General features: G+C 39.6%; 1 protein-coding gene across 6 annotated transcripts in view; it reads right to left on the bottom strand.

Annotated features, from left to right (window-relative positions):
• Nucleotides 1–16,518, bottom strand: part of INO80D (INO80 complex subunit D) — a 66,046-nt gene that overhangs the window by 19,489 nt on the left and 30,039 nt on the right. For all 6 annotated transcript variants that reach the window (XM_070387742.1, XM_070387732.1, XM_070387762.1 and 3 more), the window contains 2 exons: nucleotides 15,141–15,249; nucleotides 2,952–3,176 (listed from right to left, as the gene is read on the bottom strand). In XM_070387742.1, coding sequence (XP_070243843.1) covers nucleotides 2,952–3,176; nucleotides 15,141–15,249 — 334 coding nt within the window. The remainder of the gene's footprint in view (nucleotides 1–2,951; nucleotides 3,177–15,140; nucleotides 15,250–16,518) is intronic.

Raw genomic sequence — 16,518 nt, 5'->3', positions numbered from 1 at the left:
ATTTAAGTGAGATGATTTACATTAATTAGAAAAGGTCATATAGAATCTAAGTTACATCAAATATTTCTTTTACAATTGTAACTTTCATATACTGAATGCTAAAAGGTGCTGCCTTAGAAGCGGCTTTAATTAAGAGTTCTGCTAGGTTTGTCAGGATCACGAGTGAGGAAGTAGGTCATTAAGCTCACAATTTCCAAAAACTGAAGCTTTACTATTTTGGCAGCTAAGCCCAATTTCTCTTGGTTGAGATTTAAATAGAAGGTAGCTCTCCAATTTGAATGGGTAACTTTCCTTGAACTCTTTAGTAATTTACTCAACCATCTGCCAGGCCTCGTGTTACAACACAGCCCTCACTTACTTTATCCTAAACTTCAAAGTAAACCATTGGCTTCAATTTTAGAATCATCATTATGTTCTAACTCACCAATCTATCTCTTAAAATAAACCCAAAGTTAGGATTTCAATATCCCCATAGAGAATAATCCCAACGAAACAAAGGTTTTGATGCTGTTAACATGAAAATATTTACTGTGGGCTTCCAGTTTGTATGCTCTACTGGATCCTCTGTTAAAAAAGAAGATTCCATACAAACAATACTATCTCTCTGCAGAACTGTGGGCTATAAGATATTGAGACTCAGGTTTATAAATTTTAAGCTCTTTCAATGGTTTATTCTACATGCTCACCCATAAATGACAAAGTTACTAGATAAAGAATATTCCGGGAGTTTGTGATGGACAGGGAGGCCTGGCATGCTGCGATTCGGTCGCAAAGAGTCGGACACGACTGAGTGACTGAACTGAACTGAAATGAAGTTTATATCTAAACCATATTTTAAGAATACCTATTAGAAGGTAGCCATTATAGTTTCAATTTCTAAAATATTTAACAGCAACTTTTTAAATGTTTTCTGTGGAATTAGGCCTCTGATAACAAAAATATTACATACAGAGGAAGTTAGTTAACTGAGTTGATTTTTGAAGACCTTATATATAATGTAAAGGAGTAAGGAACTAATCACCAAGGAATGATTAGAGCACACTGGCATATAATTATCAGCAATGCAGTGAGCAATAAAGCATTTTATTAATCATGGGGGACATAAGCAAATGATATCACATAAATTTGAGATCTGTAATATGAGTTCATCTTGGTGTCTGTTTTGTAACACTTGGTTATCATGGAATTTTCTGAAAAACATCACTAAAGGTGGTTTGGGAGATGATAAAAAGGGGTTGATTCTGCCAGTTAAAAATCATAGGTAAGTACAGTTTCCATACAGATAGCAAATTGTCCCAAACTCACAGTATAGTCTCTTTATATGTCACATCTTTGACAGAGCTGTAACAATATATGAGACCCAATATAGACAGTGATCTATATCTAGATTGCTTCATGCTGGACAAAACTAAAATTTCTACTGAAATTATACACTTGAAAGCATTATATCATATAAACGTTAGATATCTTTATTTTAAAACGTATATCAAAAAAATAAAAAGTAAAAAAATAAAACGTATATCAAAATGAGTGAGTTCTTTTAACAAATAGAAAACAGACCCTCACTTGTTCAATTCTATTCATTCATGCATCAACACTGGAGATTAAAAACAAAATATACACTGTCCCTGCCCTCGTCTGGTATGACAGAGAGACATTAATGTAAGTATAGAATTCTACAATGAAGCAGAGTACAGAGCACAAAAGCGTATGTATTAGGAGACCAAACACAGTCAGGGGAATCTGGGAATGTTTCTCTCAGAAAGACAAGTCTCTGACCACGTAAGAAGTAAGTTAAGCCCTAAATACCTTCTCGGCAGACACTACTCCATGACAGGAGACTGAGAGTTCTGAAAGAAAGAGGAAATACTGCAGCCTGCAGTCACTACGGAGGTATATCAGATATACATACGTAGTTTCAAACCACTCCAAATATGCCAAGAAGCAGAAAATTCTTCAGGGCATATTATTTTTTGAGATACTCAACTGGAAAATAGGTTACTTTGTTAAAGCAAATATAATGAAAATCAAAATACACAAAATGAAAATGAAATTTCAAAAATTATAGTATAGTTATGTAAGGAATATGATCAACAGCTACAAAGCAAAGGTTAATTTTTAGTTTTCGGCTTGTTTTAAACCCTTTTTCCCTCAAATGACTTATGATCGTCCTTGAAAAATTAAAATACACAAACTACAAATTTTTTTAAACTTTATCAATAATCCCATCAACTTGAGATAATTCTGGTAATATTTAGGTATATATAAACCCCAAAATGTTTTACATATATAATGTTTATTTGCACACACACACACAGAAAAAGACTAGGAGGAAAAAGAATAAAAATATTCATAGTGCTCATTCTGTTTTGTGAATGGTGATATTATGGAGATTTTCTGCTATTTTCCATATTTTTCAAACTTTCACAATAAGCAAATATCTTCATTATAAACAGAAGGGACTTTTTCCCCCCAAAAAAATCCAGTGTAATAAAATATTCTGAATACAATATTTGGGATAATGTATATATTACCAGAAAATATAATGGAAATGCTTATATAAGAAAATGCTTATATAAGTCAAAAACATAAAACACCACTTTGGTAGTTAAAAAAAAAAACTGTAAGTATTACTTTTACAAGAAATTACTTAACAAGAAATTTTTTAAGCACTGTATTTTTTTAAAGACAGGTAGCATTCCCAAATTCTCTACTAAATAAATTCTAATTGAATTCCAGCAAAATTCTAGTAATACTTTTTTTTTTTGATGGTCAGCTTGTGGCAGGATAATTTTGCCATCGCTGAAGAACTTTGAGCAACAAAACCAAAATACAGGGCTTAAGTACTTCAGGATAATATGTCCACCACTCTCTGTGTCTTGACTATCCTCTCAAAAAATAGAGAAAACAGGGTGAGCTCTTAGAAACAGGTGGCTGTGTGGAGCTCTGACCTGGCTCGACTGCATGCAGCTCTCTGCAGCTCCTGGATCAGCTGGCCAGCACACTCTGGTTCTCTACTAGCCGCCTGCAGCAAGGCCTTCCTCAATGTGTGCCGGCATTTCTTTTGACGAGATTCTGCCCGCTCCAGGCGGCAGAGGTGCTTATATTTCTGCTGAAAGTAAGTGCAAAGTTGGGTCACCCTGGAGCTCCTACTCTCCGTGTCATCATCATCCGACCTAGAAAGTGCAGGGAGAGAAACACAGAACTTGATTACATGGGAGGTGCATTTTAGAAAAGGGAAAAGCAGGTTGAGGAAAGGGGGCTGGATGTACAGGGCTGAAACTGGTGGCTCATGAGCATACACAATGAAACGAGAGGAACAGAATTCAGTAGAGCAGCTGAAAACGAGTACAGTGTTCTAACACCAAGCGGGCAGCAGAGACAATCCAATGCTCTACGAGGTTTAAACTTCTTAGTCCGTCATAATTAAGACATTCCATGTATCAGTGTCTTCTAAATTTTAAGTGAAGAGGTATCTGGGGGAAGAAAATAATTTCTTTACCTCGATTTACTAACAAGTCTGAATGAATGACATGAAGGTTATGATGAAAACACTCAGCATAATTTCATAAAAGATAGGTCATGCCAGAAATGGAGCAGTGAATACATCTAAGAGCTGCCCTTTCAGATGCCCTGGTTTTTAACTACCTTCTTTTGCTAAGCACTAAAAGAATTTTGATTGTAGGGATCACAATCATTCTACAGCATTTGTTCAAACCAAGGAAATATCCTAAACATTTCACATCCCAGGGAATTACACAGAGGCTTTTCTGTCTTTGGGTTCCCTAGGTGGTGCAGTGGTAAAGAATCCACTTGCAAATGCAGGAGACACCAGCAATGTGGGTTTGATCCCTGGGTCAGGAATATCCCCTGGAGGATATTCCAGGGGATATTCTTGTCTATGTGCCTGGAAAATCCCATGGACAGAGGAGTCTGGTGGGCTACAGTCCATGGGGTTGCAAAGAGTCAGACCCAACTGAGCACTTTTTGTCTTTATGCTAATATTGATTGACCGGTAGCCCTGGCTGGAGCACTATGTTGAAAAGGATGCTGAGAGTATATCAGGCTCAAAAAGAAACAGTACGGTGGTTAGTTAGCAATGTCTACCACCAGGGAAAAGGAAATGGCAACCCACTCTAGTACTCTTGCCTGGAAAATCCCATGGATGGAGGAGCATGGTAGGCTACAGTCTATGGGTCACAAAAAGATTGAGCGACTTCACTTCACTTCACCAACAGGGAAGTTAACAAAGTCATTTTCCTAGGGAACAAATGTGACCTCATTTTTTTTTTTCTATTAGGAATAATGCACATAAGACAGGAAAACCAACCTGTATTATATTATATATTACCTTCCTTCTCTTATATCCTAACATAAACAAAACACGTGTGACACTCCAAACGATATATAGTATCTTACTAATTTGCAGTAAATACTGCTCAGTTTCTCTTCTCTTCTTGAGTGGTATCACCCCTCTTTCCTTCAAAATAGCTCATAACCAGCTACTCTGTAAACTTCTGTTTAGTATATGTCCTAAGTCACGTTTTCTTCAGCACAGTTTTTACTACAGATATACCAACTAAAGGATCTCACTTCAGTCTTTTCCTCTACTTGACATCCAACATTTGCTCTGTGTCTGTCATACTTTGTGAAAAGCTAGGAGCTATTTAAAATTTCAATTTCCCACGACCTACCCTAGATATGCATGCATGTGTGCTAAGTCATTTCAGTCATGTCCAGTTCTTTGCATCCCTATGGACTGTAACCCGCCAGGTTACAGTCCTCTCTCCATCCATGGGGTTCTCTGGGCAAGAATACTGGAGTGGGTTGCTATGCCCTCCTCCAGGGGATCTTCTGGACCCAGAGATTAAACCCATGTCTCTTATGTCTCCTGCACTGGCAAGCAGATTCTTTATCACTAGCGCCACCTGGGAAACCCACCCTAGATCTACTGATCCAGAACTTCCATGGGATAGAACACAGCAATCTTTTAATTGCTCCCTAAGTCTCACGGCAGGTCTCCATTTGAGAGTTCTGGTAGGGCCAGTAAATGCTGTTAGTATGTTTAATGTGAGATAGAGAACAACAAGTAACATAGGAGAGGTACAGATAAAATGCTTTTAACGTCTACTGAAAAGACTCCAGGATGAAAGGCTTCGTAGAGAAGATGACAACAGAACAGAACCTTGAAGAAAAGGTGGAATCTGAAGATGAGAAAAAAAAGGGATCTCACAAGGATAAAGCAATACGCCAAGATACAGAGATGGACAGGATGGGGAACACCAAGGACTGCAGAGCTTAGGTGGGCTAGGGAGAGGGGTATGCAGAGTACTGATGGGCAAGGCCAAACATAAAGGCCAGATTACAGAATTTAACCCGTATTCCACAGGCAATGAAGAACTCTATAAATTATTAAGAATACAGCTAACAATAACTGAGCTGTGCATGAGAAAGATTACACATAGGCAGATATAAACGGAGAAAGAGATAGAAGAAAAGAGTAATGAAGAAGTTATTACAAAACCCCAGGGACGGGCTTCCCTGGTACCTCAGTGGTAAAGAATCCGCCTGCTAATGCAGGGGACATGGATGTGATCCCTGGTCCAGGAAGATCCCACCTGCCTCCGAGCAACTAAGCCTGTGCTCCAGACCACGAATTGCAGCTACTAAGCAAACGCGCCACGACCACTGAACCTGCTCACCGAGAACCTCCAAGAGAAGCCAGGGCAATGAAGAGTAGTGCCTGCTCGCCACAACTAGAGAAAAGCCCTAGCAGCAGCAATTGGCTGTGACTCGGCACAGCCAATAAACAAAGTTAAAAACAAAAAAATTCCAGGTAAGAAATAACAAAGACCCCACACCAAGATGGCAGCAGCAGGACTGGAGAACATGAGAGGTCATCTGCATGTATTAAAGATTTGTCACCTGGGCAAGGAAGAAGCCGAAGGGACAATTATCAGCCAGCAGTTCCACTGGCAAAGACCAGGAAACAGCAGCAAGAGAAAATGTGGGGTAGGAAATAAATTCCATTTTGCGTGCATACATGCACAGTCAAGTCCGTCTCTTTGCATCCCCACAGACTACAGCCCACCAGGCTCCTCTGCCCATGGCAAGAATACTGGAGGCCTTCCCAGGTAGAGCTAACTGTAATGAACCCTCCTGCCAATGCAGGAGATGTAAGAGACTCAGGTCCGATCCCTGGGTTGGGAAAATCCCTTGGAGGAGGGTGTGGCAACCAACAAGATTCTCCAGTATTCTTGCCTGGAGAATCCCATGGACAGAGAAGCCTGGTGGGCTATATAGTTCGCATAGGATCGCAAAGAGTTGGACACGACTGAAGTGACTTAGCACACACGCAATAATGGAGTGTGTTGCCATTTACTCCTCCAGGAGATCTTCCCGAATCTGGGAGTAAACCCCCATGTACTGTATCTCCTGCATTGGCAACAGGGTTCTTTACCACTGAGCCACCTGAGAAGCTCAAATTCCATTTAAAATGCAGAGGAGCCATCAAAGGGAGTGGTAGAAAAACCGTTGGAAATTATAAACTTGAGCACTTTTAGGGAAGAGATACAGATTTCAAAGTCAACAGCTAACAACTGGGAGTAACTAAAAGTAAAAGGCCACAGAGATAATAGAAAGAACAAGACACATAAGGGCCATTATCACAAAAGAATTCGGTGACTGGGCATGAAGGATAAGAAAGTCAATAATGACTTTGAATCTGCATAACTAAGAGAATGGAAGTGTCATAATAGAAAGAGAAGAGAAACAGTTAAGTCTTAAAGGGAAAATAAAGGTAGGGTAAATAATCAACTGCCAACACTGTTATTTACAAAGACTCTGCTGCTGCTGCTGCTAAGTTGACTCAGTCGTGTCCGACTCTGTGCGACCCCAGAGAGGGCAGCCCATAGGCTCCTCTGTCCCTGGGATTCTCCAGGCAAGAATACTGGAGTGGGTTGCCATTTCGTTCTCTAATGCATGAAAGTGAAAAGTGAAAGTGGAGTCGCTCAGTCATGCCCGACTCTTCGCGACCCCATGGACTGGAGCCTACCAGGCTCCTCCATCCATGGGATTTTCCAGGCAAGAGTACTGGAGTGGGGTGCCATTGCCTTCTCTGAAAAAGACTCTATTACTGCACAGAAAATGGACTGAATGAATGGTTCTCAAGTTAACCATGGGAAGCTGCACCTGGATGCAGAGACATGTTATGTCGTGATAAAAGTTTTCAGAGCTTATTCATAACTCTCTTATTTATCTTGCTGTGGCCCAATAACTGGCAGTTTGCAGACTAGCACAAGTTCACAGACCATCCTTGGTAAGGTCCTAAACTAGAAAGTCTTCAAGGTGCCTTCCACTCTAAGACAGCTTGAGAGTAATACTTCAAGGGGCTTCCCAGGTGGCTCGGTGATAAAGAATCCACCTGCCAATGCAGAAGACTTGGATTCGATCCCTGGGTTGGAAAGATCCCCTAGAATAGGAAATGGCAATCCACTCCAGTATTTTTGCCAGGATAATCCCTTGGACAGAGGAGCCTGGCAGGCTATAGTCCATGGGGTTGCATGAATCCAACAGGATGGAGCATGCAAGTACATTCTTCAAACCTAGTTGCTGAGGAAGATTACCCAACTAGGAAGAGAAAGGCCAGGTCCTATCATTTACCAGCAGTGACAAGAGCTTGTACCTACAGCATTCCTCAGTAAGTGTTAAGTCTCCTTCCTTCTTTAAATTTTCTCATTGGTGAAATGAGAGACATAGTTGGCTCTTCTATCTCCCATGGTTAAGAGGAATAATATGTGTGAAATCACAATATAAGTATAGGTAATAAGATGCTACTCATAGCCCCACGTACAGAACAGTAAAATTCCGAACTTGATTTCCTAAGACTTTAGGCTTGTCTGTAATCTCAGAGCAACAAGAAATTTTACAAATAAAATTAACGTTAATTTATTAAAACAAAAGAGCAAAAACTTTCCACAAAGAAAAAATTCAGGACCAGACGGATTCACTGGTGAATTATACAAAATGTCTGAAGAATTAGAGGGCTTTCCTGGTGTTCCAGTGGTTAAGATTCCATGCTCCCAATACAGGGGCATGGGTTTGATCCCTGGTTGGGGAATCAAGATCCCACATGCTGCAGGGCACAGCCAAAAAATGAAACAAAACAAAAATAAAAACTACAGTAAGATGTCACCTCCAACCTGTTGGAATACCTATTATCAAAAAGAAATAACAAGGAAAAAAAAAAAAGAAATAACAAGGGTTGGTGAGGCTGTAGAGAAAAGAGAACCCTTGTACACTGTTAGTGGGAATGTAAACTGGAGCAGACATGTGGGAAACAGTCTAAACAGTTCAAAAAATTAAAAATAGAACAGAATTACCACATGACCCAGCAGTCTCACCTCTGGGGACGTATAATCAGTGGAAATAAAATCACTGTCTCAAAGAGATATCAGCATCACCAGGTTCACTACATCATGACTCACAATAGCAAGATGTAGAAGCAACCTAAGGGCCCACACACGGATGAATGGATAAAGAAACTGCAGGAGATGTACATAATAGAATGTTATTCAGCCACAAAAACAAAAATCCTGTCATTCGTGACAACATGGAGGGACATCAAGGGCATTATGCTAAATGAAATAAGTCAGAGAAATAAATGCCATATGACCTCTCCTTGTACGTGGAATCTTTAACAAAACACTTGATGCCAGAGACAGAGGTATATGGGAGGAAAAATAGATAAGCTATGTTTTAGGGCATTTTGTTTTAGTTGTTTTTTAGTTTAAATAAATTGAATAATAAAAAAGGATTCTGCTTAGTCTCTCATGGTAGAAACAAGACTGCAAAAGAAACTCTCCGAACACTGATACCAACAGTCTTACTCAGGAGCTGGTGGTCCTGCGCTCCATCTATGTTGCCTAACCCCGTCTTTCACATTCAAGCATATATATGTTTTCTCTATTGGCAAATGTAGTAATATTAAGGATAATTTTATTTTATTTTATTTTTTTAAGGATAATTTTAAAATAAAGAAGATATGTAATTTTCCTTAAAACAAAGCCTTAAAACAAAAAAAAAGGTCAAATAGAGATTTGACATCCCATTCTCAGTAATGGATAGAACAAAATGAAAGGAAATCACCAAAGACGAAAAGAAAGAAAATCAGAGAAAACCTCAACACTATTAACCAAGTTGACCTGACATTTACAGAACACTCTAATCTAAATGTGATCTCTGATCACAGTTAAACACACAATTACATGAGAAACCAATTCCTGATAAATCTCCAAATATGTGTAAACTAAATATCACTTCTAAATAACCCATAGACCAAACAAGGTATCAAAAGAGGTATTAGAGTTTCCTGGTAGACCAGTGGTTAGGACTTCTAGATCTTACTGCCAAGGGCCTGGGTTCAACCCCTGGTCAGGGAACTAAGATCCCACAGGCTGCACAGAGATTTAAAAAAAAAAAAAGGAGGTGGGGTGGGGTGGGTATTAGAAAGTATTTTGAATTTAATAAAATTTAATAAAAATGAAAACATGTCATAAAATTTTATAAAAATGAAAACATGTCATACCAGAATTTGTAGGATGCAGCTAAAAACAGTGTTTAGAGGAAAATGGTATAGCATCTATACCAGAAATATCTCAGATTTACATGACTTAAGCTATTATCTTAAAAACTTCAAAAAATTAAAGCCAAACAGAAAAAACAATAAAGAACAGAAAGCAACAAAATAGGACTTTCCTGGCGGTCCAGTGGTTAAGACTCCACACCCCAGTGCAGGAGGCAGGGGTTCAATCCCTGATCAGGGAAGATGCCGCATGGTGGACCCAAATAGAAAAGAAAGCAATGAAAAAATAAGAAATTAAAAAGGAAGAAAAAGCAATGAAACCAAAAGCTTTCTTTAAAAAGATTAAAATCTATTATGAAGCTACTATTCTAATTAAAACTTTAAGTTATTGGCACAAGGACAAACAGGCCAATGGAAGAGATTAGAAAATGCACAAACAGACAAACACATAATATGTCAAGGGTTCCAATGCAATGGAAAGCAAGTGTTCGATAGTGTTGCTTAAATAGAAGTCATATTGGAAAAAAAAATGATCCTTGGTCCTAACTCACATCACATATAATATATACAAAAATAAATTCCAGAAAGACTGCCAGTAAAACAATAAATCTTTTAAAAGATATTATGAGAAAATAGCTTCATAATCCTGGCATAAGCAATGATTTCTCAAGTGAGTCACAAATAAACTAACCAGAAAGGAAAAAAAAAAACAACACACTAGTAAATTGTACTCATTAAAATTAAGAACTTTATTCTATTGAAGGCATCATTAGGTATGTGAAAAGGTAAGTAGTTCCTGGCAGTAATTACTGTTCAATTGCAAAAAAGCAAAATGGCTGTCTGGGGAGGCCTTACAAATAGCTGTGAAAAGAAGAGAGGCAAAAAGCAAAGAAGAAAAGGAAAGATATAAGCATCTGAATGCAGAGTTCCAAAGAATAGCAAGAAGAGATAAGAAAGCCTTCCTCAGAGATCAATGCAAAGAAATAGAGGAAAACAACAGAATGGGAAAGACTAGAGATCTCTTCAAGAAAATTAGAGATACCAAGGGAACATTTCATGCAAAGATGAGCTCGATAAAGGACAGAAATGGTATGGACCGAACAGAAGCAGAAGAAATTAAGAAGAGGTGGCAAGAATACACAGAAGAACTGTACAAAAAGATCTTCACGACCCAGATAATCACGATGGTGTGATCACTGACCTAGAGCCAGACATCCTGGAATGTGAAGTCAAGTGGGCCTTAGAAAGCATCACTACGAACAAACCCAGTGGAGGTGATGGAATTCCAGCTGAGCTATTTCAAATCCTGAAAGATGATGCTGTCAAAGTGCTGCACTCAATATGCCAGCAAATTTGGAAAACTCTGCAGTGGCCACAGGACTGGAAAGGTCAGTTTTCATTCGAATCCCAAAGAAAGGCAATGCCAAAGAATGCTCAAACTACCGCACAATTGCACTCATCTCACACGGTAGTAAAGTAATGCTCAAAATTCTCCAAGCCAGGCTTCAGCAATACGTGAACCATGAACTTCGTGATGTTCAAGCTGGTTTTAGAAAAGGCAGAGGAACCAGAGATCAAATTGCCAACATCCGCTGGATGATGGAAAAAGCAAGAGAATTCCAGAAACACATCTATTTCTGCTTCACTGACTATGCCAAAGCCTTTGACTATGTGGATCACAATAAACTGTGGAAAATTCTGAAAGAGATGGGAATACCAGACCACCTGATCTGCCTCTTGAGAAATTTGTATGCAGGTCAGGAAGCTACAGTTAGAACTGGACATGGAACAACAGACTGGTTCTAAATAGGAAAAGGAGTATGTCAAGGCTGTATATTGTCACCCTGCTTATTTAACTTCTATGCAGAGTACATCATGAGAAATGCTGGACTGGAAGAAGCACAAGCTGGAATCAAGATTGCCGGGAGAAATATCAATAACCTCAGATATGCAGATGACACCACCCTTATGGCAGAAAGTGAAGAGGAACTCAAAAGCCTCCTGATGAAAGTGAAAGAGGAGAGTGAAAAAGTTGCCTTAAAGCTCAACATTCAGAAAACGAAGATCATGGCATCCGGTCCCATCACTTCATGGGAAACGGGAAACAGTGGAAACAGCGTCAGACTTTATTCTTTTGGGCTCCAAAATCACTGCAGATGGTGACTGCAGCCATGAAATTAAAAGACGCTTACTCCTTGGAAGGAAAGTTATGACCAACCTAGATAGCATATTCAAAAGCAGAGACATTACTTTGCCAACAAAGGTCTGTCTAGTCAAGGCTATGGTTTTTCCTGTGGTCATGTATGGATGTGAGAGTTGGACTGTGAAGAAGGCTGAGCACCGAAGAATTGATGCTTTTGAACTGTGGTGTTGGAGAAGACTCTTGAGAGTCCCTTGGACTGCAAGGAGATCCAACCAGTCCATTCTGAAGGAGATCAGCCCTGGGATTTCTTTGGAAGGAACGATGCTAAAGCTGAAACTCTAGTACTTTGGCCACCTCATGCTAAGAGTTGACTCATTGGAAAAGACTCTGATACTGGGAGGGATTGTGGGCAGGAGGAGAAGGGGATGACAGAGGATGAGATGGCTGGATGGCATCACTGACTCAATGGACATGAGTCTGGGTGAACTCCGGGAGTTGGTGATGGACAGGGAGGCCTGGCGTGCTGTGATTCATGGGGTCGCAAAGAGTCGGACACGACTGAGTGACTGAACTGAACTGAACTGAATAATACATTTAAGATACCAACTTACTTCTGCTACTGAGAGACCTCAGCAAAATCCTGCTACTGCTGCTGCTGCTACTAAGTTGCTTCAGTCGTGTCTGACTCTGTGCGACCCCATAGACAGCAGCCCACCAGGCTCCCCGGTCCCTGGGATTCTCCAGGCAAGAATACTGGAGTGGGTTGCCATTTCCTTCTTCAGTGTATGAAAGTGAAAAGTGAAAGTGAAGTCACTCAGTCGTGTCTAAGTCTTCGCGACCCCATGGACTGCAGCCCACCAGGCTCCTCCGTTCATGGGATTTTCCAGGCAAGAGTACTGGAGTGGGGTGCCATTGCCTTCTCCAAGTAAAATCCTGAGAGCTCTGCTTTGACATACGCATCTACAACTACACTAAGTAACCAAGGAACCTTTGCCAAAACAAGGCCAAACTGTCTCCCCAAATTTCTTTAAGTACCATTTTAATTTAGGAAGAAAGTTCATGAAAAGGTTCTTCAGAGGGGAATGCGGTGATCAAACCACTGTCTGTTTTTCTTCCCAAAACACAATGCACACATTGAGGGATTTTAAATGGCAAAACCTTTTCACAAATCTCACGTGGCAAAAATTTCTTGAAGATATAATGGACAGGCTAGGCAGGACCAGCTTCCTAGAGCTCTCCATTTGCTGTTACGGTGGAGTACAACTAGAAGCTGCAAGGAAATTGTTCTACAGGTCATCTGCAGTACAAGACAGAGTTCCTGAGAGAGCACAGCAGTAGATGCAGACGTGCAGCCGCAGGCATAGGAGGGGTGATAAACCAAAGCAACCCCAGTTTCACCCAAGGGAAAGAATGCGGTACCCTGTGCCTGAAGCAGAACACTGCCTGAAGCATAATACGAGTTCAACGAGAATATGCTGAGTGAGTGAACAAACAAATGAGTGAAGAGGAAAAGATTAAAGGGACAGCTGGAAAAAAAAATAAATAAATAAAGGGACAGCTGGGCAAGAACTAAAGACTACTGCTTGTAAAAAGGAGAAATACACACTGAAGGGAAAGAAGGGCCAGGAAAGCAGAGTATCATGGTGAGTCAAGGAAGAAGCATGTTAGCAAAACTGGCCAAGAAAGTAAAATTCTATAGAGATAAAGACGATGACAACTGGTCACAAGTCTAACACAAATTCTGAGAATTCGGCAATTAAGGAAGAATGGAATATAAACTGCTCCTGATCAAAGGCAAATACTGCCAATACTAATGTTCAGGTCACCTGCAGAATTAAAATAGGATTCTCGGCTACCATTTACCTGTCATTTCTCATGAATCAGGTATTATGCTGAGCATTTACATATGTTACCTCATTTAGAGCAATTTGTAAAATTAACTCAAAATATCCAAAATCAAGCTAAGCTGATATGAATATCAACCTTAGGAAACATGTTTGATATTATCTATAACTTGGAAAGAAAGCGTAAGCTCAATTGTACTTCCATCTGAAAGCAAGAAATGCTAATGATAAGGAAACAGTCTTGAATGACATATAAAACAGAACCTCAGAGAGAGAAAAAAACATACCGCATTTTCCAATACTAACTTGGAGACAGGAGAAACAGGGACAACTATATGGGATATAAGTCCCAAGAGTGGAAGCGGAAGCATTAGGCTATTAAAGGTTAAGGACAACAACCATTAATAAATACAGCTAACTCTCCTGCTCTAACTCCACATCCAAATAAGCTTCTGACCATAACTGGCTTCCCATATATTGTTGCTTAGTGAACATGTGTACCACTTAATGATTGTATTTCTGACTATAAACTGGCATTTTTGCTTATACATTAGTCTCTAGTGGATCAGTTTCTTAAGCCTAATCGTCTCTGCGTATACTAACAAATCACATTGTACGCCTATAAATTCAGAAACCAGACCCTAGAATGTATATACATACAAGGATATTTTGAAATTCTAGGAGCTGGCCTGGGGCAGATAGTCTCCCCTCTATCTTGTTGAACATCTATTTAACAGAACTTAATGGGGAGGGAGGAGGGTTCAGGATGGGGAACACATGTATACCTGTGGCAGATTCATTTTGATATAAGGCAAAACCAATACAATATTGTAAAGTTAAATAAAATAAAATTAAAAAAAAAAAAGAACTTAAAAAAAAAAATTAGCTGAATCTGTAAGTCACCTTTTGGCCTCACAGAAAAGGATCTCAGTCCTCTCACACTGCACCCAGAGCACTGACCCATGATGCTGAGGCAGTCCTCCGAAAGAGAACTGAAGGGCCTGGGCATTAACCTACAGCTTTCCAATAAGGCAGGTACCAAGAACCTCTAATGAGACTATTTTGGAAACTACTTTAACACATTAGGAATATTCAGCACATTAGAAATATTAAAGAAAGGATCAATCTTGCATAAGATGGAGGTGAAGTAAAAAGAACTATTCCCAGCTACTGCGTGGATAGGGCCAAAGAAAACATGGAGAAATCAGACAGGGGCACTCCAAGTAGGCCAGGGACACTGGCAAGTTCCTTAACCCGTCAAGGCCTTGATTTCCTCTTCTATAAAATGAGGAAATGGGATCAGATAAACTCTCAGGTCCCCTTCAGTTCTAAAATCTATTACAACTGGTTCCTTCAGTCATAACTGAAAAAGGTACCGAAACAAATTTAGCAGGGAAACATAAACATCACTCTCCTCAAATAATATAGTACATCTCCTCTCAAGTGGAATCTGTTTTTACCTGCATTACAATAAGACTACATCTAGTAACATTTTAAAAATAAGCATATATAGGAACAACCCATTTACTACAGTGGAAATTGAAGACTAAAAAGGAAAAGGAGGACTCACGTGTGTCTTTCGTATCTGAGGGTCTCTCGGATGGACCAGGCCACCTGGTATGGCGAGGCCTGCTCTGAGTCCTCAAGTTCTTCTCCACTCTCTTCAGACCAGTCCAACCCTAGGACAGGGGAGAAGATGTGGCAAGTTAGAAAAAATTCATGTTCATTTAAAATTTAGATGAAAAGCTACCTGAAACACATAACCCAATACCTGTGGCAAACACTACCATAGTGTGAATAAATGCCTCCTGATGAGTTGCATCCCTGTTTCTAGCAAAGGTATTAACAATGAATGCATAACATGCACTCAAATTTAAAACAAAGACACTGTAACAAAAAGGCTCAGATGAACTTCTTCTATAGGATTCTTCACAAAGGGAGAAGAAACAACAGAGCGTTCAAGTCAGAAAAAAATAAACGGTAGAATTTCTTAAGTATCAAAACATATACACTAAAATAATGTCAGAAAAACATAAGAGATATTCAAGACAACGGGGAAAGAAGCCTAATGTATGTTCAGGCAAGAAAAAGGCAAAAGGTACCACTGGACTCATGCTATACCTCAACAAAGAAGGGCCCTTGAATAAATTGTTAAAAGGCAGGCACACTGCATCCCCCCTCTCCCAACAACATCTCTGGAGGAAAGGACTCCATCCACAAAGCAGGAGCGTGCCCAGTCTTTTGTTCCCCAGGGGAAGAGGGAAGAAGGGCAGGACTATTGTTCAGTCGCTCAGTTGTGTCCAACTCTTTGCGGGCCCATGGACTGCAGCATGCCAGGCTTCCCTGTCCTTCACTGTCTCCCAAAGTTTGTTCAAATGCACGTCCACTGAGTCAGTGATGCCATCCAACCATCTCATCCTCTGTCGCCCCACTCTCCTCCTGTCCTCAGGGGCAGGATAGAAACGTTCTATTTCTAATGTTACTGGGGTTTCTTTTAGTTAAATAAAAGCTGTCACATTTTGAGTTTCATTTTGAAAACAAGATTAGAAGGAAAAGCAGAGAAACAGAGTATGAATAATGCTTATGCATTTTGTTAAAAGCATTATTTTTAATGACTGGATAACGATTAGCTTCCAACATAAAGGTTCTGCCTTTTTAAAAGTTTGTATCTTAAAGAAAATAAAATAAAAAAAAATAAAAAATAAAAGTTTGTATCTTGAAGAGGTCTTGATAAATACTGATCCTGCATAGCCTAAAATACAACAGTGTGTGGACTACTTAACATATTCAAAACCACTATGAAACTTTAATTAGACACCCTGATGACTAGTATTCTGTCTTCCTTCTTGAGACCCTCAAAAATCAGAGACAGTCTTTATCACGCACAATTAGTTATAAAGGATCTCACAGATTTCTTCCATAATTCAAATAGGTTTAGTGTCCAATAT

Source organism: Bos mutus, chromosome 2 (assembly GCF_027580195.1).
Source record: "Bos mutus isolate GX-2022 chromosome 2, NWIPB_WYAK_1.1, whole genome shotgun sequence".
Taxonomy (NCBI): Eukaryota; Metazoa; Chordata; class Mammalia; order Artiodactyla; family Bovidae; genus Bos; species Bos mutus.
Note: the sequence above shows the minus strand (reverse complement) of the source record. Positions and strands in the feature narration are given on the sequence as shown.